Source organism: Sebastes fasciatus, chromosome 7 (assembly GCF_043250625.1).
Source record: "Sebastes fasciatus isolate fSebFas1 chromosome 7, fSebFas1.pri, whole genome shotgun sequence".
In the NCBI taxonomy this organism is placed as follows: Eukaryota; Metazoa; Chordata; class Actinopteri; order Perciformes; family Sebastidae; genus Sebastes; species Sebastes fasciatus.
Genome location: NC_133801.1, coordinates 22,821,159 through 22,829,887, shown reverse-complemented (window position 1 = coordinate 22,829,887; position 8,729 = coordinate 22,821,159). Strand labels below are relative to the sequence as shown.

Below are 8,729 nucleotides of genomic sequence, written 5' to 3'. Positions count from 1 at the left end.
GCCGAGTTTGAGCCTGCGACCCTCTTGCTGTGAGGCAACAAATTGGAGGAAAAAGTGAAGAAACGAAGGATAATTCATGGCCTACTCCCTGGGTTTTAAGACTATCTACATTCCTTTGAGATGGTGTCTCACAGTCTCCCAAAGACACATGCAGCTGTGAATGAGACCAAAAAGGAAATGACATTTAATGCAAATTAACATGTACTTGAATTGATGTGTTGTGCTTTGCTAACAACGTCGGTCTTCCCTTCATGCCAATGTACAGGTACATGCAGCCATATCTTAGGCTAATTATATATGCAAATGCGCAAAAAAGAAAATTAATGAATTGTATTTTACTATAGTAGCGTTATTTTCATTCATTGTTTCAGGCTCGAGCTAAGCGTATGGCCAGCATTGAGAACGTAGCCACATCACACTTCACAATCCACGATTGATGACAATGCGACCCAGCCCAAACTCAGCTCATTCCCAGTCACCACTATAGCAGGCAAAGCAAGGAGTTTTAATGCCCGGTGGTATGACAAGTTCCCATGGCTAGAGTACAGTACTTCAAGAGACGCTGTGTTTTGTAAGGTATGTCACCATTTCCTCGAAGCAGCCACTGAGAGACGATTTATAAAAACTGGCTTCAGAGACTGGAAGCATCTTTCCTAATGTTGTGTTAAACATGAGGCTAGCAGGGCACATGCTACAGCGTTGGGCAGGACCGAAGGATACAGACAAAGCCATCAACCAGGACGGGGAAATATTATCAACCAGCTGAACAAAGATGCTATCAACAGCTCGTTTGTGGAAAGGAATAGAGAGCACATTAAAGTTGTAATAGACCTTGTTTTATTCTGTGCAAAACAAGACATCCCCTTGAGTGGAATCGTGAAAACGAAGAGGCACCAAACAAAGGCAACTTCTTGGAATTATTTCAACTGATCTCCAATTATGACCCAGAAATAAGAAAGCGACTGGACGAACTGCCAAGAAACTCGAAACTTATGAGCCCTGACATCCAGAATGAGATACTGGAAATTGCAGCATCACTACTTATCTGCAAAACAAAGAAGGATTTGCATGAAGAGACAGACATATACTGTACTATGCAATTTTGGCAGACGAATGTAAAGACTTGTCAAAAAGACAGAATGTGGCAGTATGTATCCGATACATACACAAAGGTCTGTTGAAGGAAAGGGCTGTGGAGTTTGTAGAGACAGGGGACATGAGTGCAAAAGCTATATCAGCAAAGATCCTGGAAGTATTGGAGCCATTGTAGCTGGATCCCACTTTGTGCGTTGGTTTTGGGTTCGATGGGGCATCGGTTATGTCCGGCAATAAAGGAGGGGTACATGTGATTTTAAAGAAAAACTTTCCCTACGCAATATATGTTCATGGCAATTCACCTCGTCCCGTGCACAGCATCAACGGTGTCCCCTGGCATATCAACATTGTTTGATTTCATTAACAACTTGCATAGTTTCATGACGGGGTCACATAGGCATGCTAGATTTATGGAAATCCAACAATAGCTGCGACCAGGGAAACCAACTTTGGAACTAGAGAGATCCTGCGATGTCCGATGGAGCTCGTGGTCAAATGCGCTAAGTGAAGTGCTGACACTTTTGGGCCCTATTTTGGAGACCATTGCTGAATTCTCCGAAAGCTCGAGCCATACAAAACTTGAAGCCGACGCACTACTGCAAGAAATGCAAAAGAAAATAAATTCTATTTCTACTAGTGATGTTCAACAAGTTGTTTGAAACGAATGACTTTGCCACTAAGGGCTTGTAATCTGCCACCATATCAGTTACATATTGCGTTGACCTAATCGAAGAGCTTAAGGAGAGCTACACTACATTCAGGAATAAAGAAAATTACTTTGATTAAGTAATGACACTTACTGACGATCTGATGAAAAAACATGACATTGTGAGCTGGAACATTACTGGGGCCCGAAAGAGCAAGTTCCCAGCTAAGTTGAGCGATACGCTGGTTGAGTCTACCGTGGGCAAAACATCACCTGTGCGCTGTGTGTGTGTGTCACACAGCGCAGCTGACAGACGCACACTGACTCAAACTGTGTATGTATCGTAATGGCATGCATGTATGCTTGTGATGCATAAGGCTTATGGTATGATTAAACTGTGGTGTATTCAAGCAAGTATAGTTGTAATGGCCTATTTTGATAACATATGTGTTTTGGGCTAGGCCCACTTGATTTTGTCTGGGCCCACCTACATTATGATTTCTGGCTATGCTAGTGGTGTATATTATATGTCCGCAGTGATCTTATACAGAAATCCAGGTGCACAGTAATGCTTCAGTTTATCATGTGATATATATTTTTATCTAGTTGAAGTGTATTACAGCTTTTAATGTTGATTGGGAACCATATATAAATAGATTAATTTTGTTACATATGCTTAGAACATATAGAATTAAGTTCATGATAATCAACTCTGCTTACATGTCCCTTAGTTTCAGGGCAGGGGCAAAGGGGAAAGGGCAGCCCGTGTGTGAAGTGGTTGTGGGCATCTTGGAGGGTAAGGGAGGTCGAGCACCCTCTGTCCTCCCTTGGGGCGGGACGTCTTCTATCAACTCAATGCATTTCAGGAGATTAATTATAACGTGTTAATTGTGAACTACTTTTAAACACATAACAAAACAAATCTTTTTTATTTAGGCCTGTTTATTGAGCTGTAGCTAGCTACTAGTGTTAGCTAACACAATAGTTAGCTTGTTGTAGCAGCCCTGAATGACCCGGATGCAGCAGTCTGTCGCGTGTCACTAGAAGCCTGTCTGTAAACTGCCCGTACAGCAGTCCGTTGCACCGGAATCCAGAGCAGCAAGTCGGACCGCTGGCTGCATGCCACTGTAGTCCCGTTGTGGATCAGTCCGGACAGCTCAGCGAGGGTCGGGACTGCCTGGGGCAAGCCGTAGGAATCGCACCCCGCCGGTGAGTGGATGGAGAGAGCTCCGCTCGGGGCTCACTGCTCGTGCCTCGCCGTCAGCTGTCCAAGCCAAGCAACGGAGACGCAGCGGCCCGAGGTGCTGCTCTAGATCTCGGTGTGGGCAACGGACTGCTCTATGGGCGGTTTACAGACAGAAAGAATGGCACAGAGACGATGCCCCAGACAGAGAGAGATGGAGATGGAAAAACGACTATAACCGAGTTTGAATTGAGGAAACGTCGCAACCGACCACATCCAAAAGTGCCCGAGGACGCCAAAGAGAGCCATTGAGGGAGAAAAACGACTTAAGCTGAGTCACACCGTTGAATCCAAAAGATCCAAAAGGCCATGTTCCAGACAGAATCTGCGGCCACTCCTTACAGCTCAATACACCCATCTACTCATCTAAGGTGATATATAAATACATTTTCAGAAGTGAAAGAGTTGTGAAGATGATTAGACTAATAAACACATTTATAGTTCATTAATAAATAAGGTAATTTTAAGAAATTGATAGTTTATATTAGATGCAAAAAGAATTAGGAAATCCATCAATAAATTCTAAACCTGAATTAGACAACGCCTAAATTTATAATATGAAACTGTTTCACAATCTTCCCTGGTGCTTCTTAAATGATCTGCTGCTGAATGGTGCATTAATACCAAAACTAAATGTAATTGATAGGCAAACGTCAAACAACAAATTCCAATGAGAGATTTCAGTCACTGAATTTACTTGGTCACATTTAATTGGTTTCTATCCATAAATATTCATCATTGTATTCACTGTATTCCTTCATTTGTCCTTTATTCAATTTATTCCTTTTTCCTTTTGTTTATCATTTATTCATTTATCCTCACTTAATAGGTTAGTCATGTAGTTAGTCAAATAAACATTTGCTTTTATAAAGAATTTGATTCTTGTTTTTTTATAAAATTGGGTGGCACCTGGGTAAATTCTGATATTAAAACTAAGTGTGTGTGATCTTTGAAGCAGAGTGTCACCACTATCCTTCATATTTTACCATAATTCATGGGTTTATGACTAATCATTTTGGGTTATTAATTATAGATACATATTTTTATAGATTTTTTTTGATTGATGATTAATCTGCTCTATGCAATAACGCTAGATGATCCAAGTTATTTGTCATCAGCCTACTTTCTCAATTACTAATAACATTGCTATTACTACCAACATATTTTTCTTCCTTTATGTTTGTATTGTATAGAGAAAAAGTATTAATTCTGTCTGAATGTTTTATGACTCAATGCCCCGACCCATGATTGCTTTCTTTGTATTCCTCTCTGGTCTCAGCAGGATTATGTAACATTTGGGTCCAAACAGTGCCACCAAGAGACCAAAACTGGAGGCCAGGATGGCAAATACCTCCACTGCATCTGCATATTTGCCTGGTGAACTAATATAAGCGGGGACAAATGCTACCCACACAGCACAGAAGATCAGCATGCTGAAAGTGATGAACTTGGCTTCATTGAAGTTGTCTGGAAGATTCCTCGCCATGAATGCTAGTAGGAAGCTGAGGATAGCCAGTAAGCCAATGTAACCCAGTAACACTGCAAAACCAACTGTGGATCCGACTACACACTCATAAACTATCTTGTCATTGTGGTATTGAGTATTTTTATGAGGAGCTGGTGAAGCAGAGACAAGCCAAGCAGTGCAGATTGCTGCCTGAATAGAAGTAAGAACCATAACTGTCCCTCTCTGCTGCACAGCACCAAACCACTTGAGACTGGCTCCTCCTCCTGGTTTGGAGGCCTTGAACACAGCCAGAACCACCATGGTTTTCACCAGGATGCATGAGACACAAAGTACAAAACTGATCCCAAATGCTGCATGTCTCAGCTGGCATGTCCACATCCTGGGACGGCCGATAAACAACATTGAGCAGAGGAAACATAATTTAAGTGATATCAATAGATGGAAACTCAGTTCTGAATTGTTAGTGCGTACTATGGGGGTGCTGCGATGATAGATGAAGATGCCCAGGACAACAGCACAGATAAAGGTTCCCACCAATGTGGTGGCTGTCAGGCAGATACCTAGAGGCTCTTGATAGGAGAGGAACTCTGTTTTCTTAGGAACACAGTGGTCACGCTGGGAGCTGGACCAGAAGTCCTCCGGACAACTAGTGCAATCCATGGAGTCTAAGAAAACAGAGGAGTTGCTGAGATACATGCTTAAATTATATCTCCAAACTGCAACGTTCAAAACTGAATACCAACCAGTCTTATTGCTGACCTTTCCCTCAGAGCAAGGGATACAGTCAAAACAGCACTCAGGTTGCCCCTTCTTTCTGGCCATGCGGGTACCTGGAGGACAGCTCTCACTGCACACTGACCGGGGTGGCTGTCAGAGGAAAAATAAATATCTGTTAATTTACGCTAATTCTACACTGCTATAATGACTCATTAATGGGACATAAAATAGGTGTCTGAAAGAGCAGAAATAACCTGTTTGGAGTCAAAGTTCCAGAAGATTTTGTTTTCATCAAGTGTGAGTTTTTCACCTTTGGCTGACTCTTTGACCTCGCCCACATTCTCAACTTTAGTTCCTCCATCAGGGAGCCACAGCCAGTTCATGATATCATATATTGGTAAGGCATCACCATTCTCATCAAATGACACTTGATCACCAAATGGTGTGGTGAAGTTGACCTTTTCCAAGTAATACACAAGCTAAGAACCGATTAAAAAAAATAATCTATATGACCATGGTGAGCATAGTACAGTACGTATAGTATAGTACGGTACATAGTATTCAATAATCAAATTGTATACTGCACCTACGAACATATGAAGACATTAACATTTCCAACAAAGCATTTCCTTTAAAGTGAATATATTACCGTATACCCAGAGACAATACATTTTTGTCTCTGACCTGATAATGTTATCCACTGCTGTCACCCAGGAATAGGGAAAATCCTTTCAGCTATCTGATATGCACTTTAAGATTAGTAATCTCATACAACTGTATTTAATCCTATATTTGAAATATTACTCCAGAAGATAGCATAGGATTTAGTCTTATGAACAGGTGGAGTGTAAACTGATATCCCACCTGCCATAGCTCCAGTCTTTTCAATCTGGCACAGCTGTGTCCGCTGAAAGGCCCTCTCCCTGGCACACAGCGCAGCATGTCATCAAGAGCATACGCCAGAGCATACACAGCCTTGTACACATTATACTCTGGCCTGAGGTTTGAAATGTCCAAGAACTCAGTCTCCACACTCTCTAGATCTTCCTGTCCAGTGCATAGTTCTCCCCCAGCCTCCACCCAACCTGCTGGAGGCGGTGCAAATCTGCACTGAAATGTGTGTTCCCAAAACTGATTTACCTGAAATGTATTAAAAACTGACTGTTATAAATGATGACAATATACTGTATTGTTCTTACAAATACCTGATCGGATTGCAAGGTTAAGGTGAGACACTACAGGTAAAAACATTGTTTTTCATGAACTGGTCAATTTTGAAATTGTGGGCTGTTTTGCTTCCATAACATGTTTTCTTTCAGACTAGTGGAAAGAAAATATCCAATATAGGTGATTATTTTACTACACTTTGTCTGTATCTGTCTGTAGATTTATCCTAAATTCCCCAAAAGTTTTCATTAGATAATGCCTTATTTGCATATTTAAACATAACATTTCAGAAAACTTGTAATACAAAAATGAATTGTCTTAGTTTAAGTAATCAGCTGGGGAAGTTTCATGGTGATAGCTTAGATTTTTATCCCAATTCACCAGGAGTGTCTTCAAAATGTATTGAATTTGCCGTTTTCTCAAATTGAGTTTTGAAAAACCTTTGACTCTAATATATCAACAAAATGAAACAATCATTTTGAATTTAGCTTTATCCAATGTTCAGATTTAAACATAACATTTCAGTTTCAACCTATACACCTGAGGTGTCTCCACTTAAACTCACCATGTTATTTCCATAGCTGTTGTTGTGTTGTATATCAGGACGTATATTTAACAGGAAGTCCCTGAGTCCTGGTATTTCTCCTCGACGGATGGCAATGCCCAGTGTGCCACTCAGGTACGGCATGAGGTGGGGGGTTTGGAGCACAGTAGCTGCAGTCCAGGCTTCACTGGCCATCCACTGCAGGCCTGTCACATTCTGCCTCACCACCTTTGCATTGCATTATATAAAATATATAAATTCATACAGTCATGACACAATTGATTGTCTTGTCTCATTCACACAAATGGAAAACCCTATTATTTCAGAGAATCAAAACATTAAGTTGTCAAATTATATAAATTTATAATTAAGCTGTAATTCAAGTCCAACCTCTTCCATGAGGTTAATCATGTGACTCTGAAGTGCAAAGACAATGACCACACGAGCTGTAGATTTCCTCATCAAATCCACAATTCTCCTTAGTTCCGCTGCATCTTTGTCCAAGGACAAAACTTCTAAATAGGCCAGACACCCTCCACCAGACTGAGCTAGATCAGATTGGAAGGATCGGGCAGCGTGGAGTCCATAATCATCATCACTGACCAGCAGACCTGCCCAAGTCCAGCCAAAGCGCCTGAGAATCTGAATCATAGCACGTACCTAAGTAAATACAGATTGGAGGGATTAATGCACAGGCAAGAATAATATTTCAGTGGGGAAATTGCCAAACAGGTTATTTTCAAGGAATGTTTCAGTGCACATGCTTTTTTATTTTGGATTCTTATTTTGCCGATTGATGGTCACCTGGAAAGCATCACTTGGGATCGTCCTAAAGAAGGATGGAAACTTTTTCCGGTCACTCAGGCACGAACATGTGGCAAAATAACTCACCTGTGAAAGACACAGACTGTACATCCTAAAAACATTCAAATTCTTAATTGGCTGATTAGTCCAATGTTTACAATTCACATTGCATTTAAAATTAAAATACTATAAAAGAATCATGGCGCAAAACTTACCATAGGTAATCTGTACAAACTTAAGACAGCGGAGATGGCAATAGAACCTCTAGAGAAAGTATCACCCACAATTCCAAGGACTGGATGGGTTCCTACACAGGTCTTGTCCACTGTAAACTGCTCCTTTTGACCACTGGCTAATGACAATGCTGCACGGAATCCAATTCCTAGGTGTTGGCAGTTGTCATTAAGACTGTATCCCAGAGTCACATTAGGTAGCAGGTTGGAGTTTCTGTTGATCTCATCAATAGCAAAGGCCATGGTCTGGGCCTGTCTGAATCCTAGAATATTAAAACTAACACAAAAATACAATTCTTGGAAAATACAACATGATACCGCTCACTGTGCTGATATGAATGCATTGCACAATTACAGATGTTGCAAACAATTAAGCCAGTTGAATAACAACAATTATTACAATACTTGATTAAAAGAAAATAGAGGAGACAAGTGATATGTCTAAAATGGCATGAATACACAATGTAATTCTGACCGGGTAATATCTTATCATATAAAATACATTTTACGAATGGGATTGGCTTCTTACAGTTTCTGCATTTTGTTGTTTCCCTGACATACTGACCTATGGCAGGTTGGCTGTTTTGGCTCTGAAGTAAAAGACAGGTCAGGAAAAACAGAAAAGAAGTGGATGTTAAACAGCCCTCCCAGAACCACATCTCCAGCCCTGTGCATCCCATTTAGAGGAAACTGTCCCTGTAACCGGCAGGAGGTGGAATGGAGAGGGGAGGGCACAGCAGAAGAAAAGCAGGAATACAACAACACAGAGTACATGAGCAAGAGGAGGTTGATGTCTAAAAATGCCCACATAG

At 41.0% G+C, this 8,729-nt stretch overlaps 1 protein-coding gene across 1 annotated transcript; it reads right to left on the bottom strand.

Annotated features, from left to right (window-relative positions):
* Positions 1 to 4,206: 4,206 nt before the first annotated feature.
* LOC141770956 (extracellular calcium-sensing receptor-like) lies at positions 4,207 to 8,592 on the bottom strand. Its single transcript, XM_074640808.1, has 9 exons — positions 8,483 to 8,592; positions 7,900 to 8,194; positions 7,685 to 7,771; positions 7,271 to 7,540; positions 6,902 to 7,108; positions 6,034 to 6,309; positions 5,424 to 5,648; positions 5,196 to 5,319; positions 4,207 to 5,117 (listed from the first exon to the last, which is right to left on the bottom strand). The coding sequence occupies exons 1-9, from the start codon at positions 8,590 to 8,592 to the stop codon at positions 4,207 to 4,209; spliced, it is 2,505 nt and encodes an 834-aa protein (XP_074496909.1).
* Between the last annotated feature and the right edge of the window lie 137 nt (positions 8,593 to 8,729).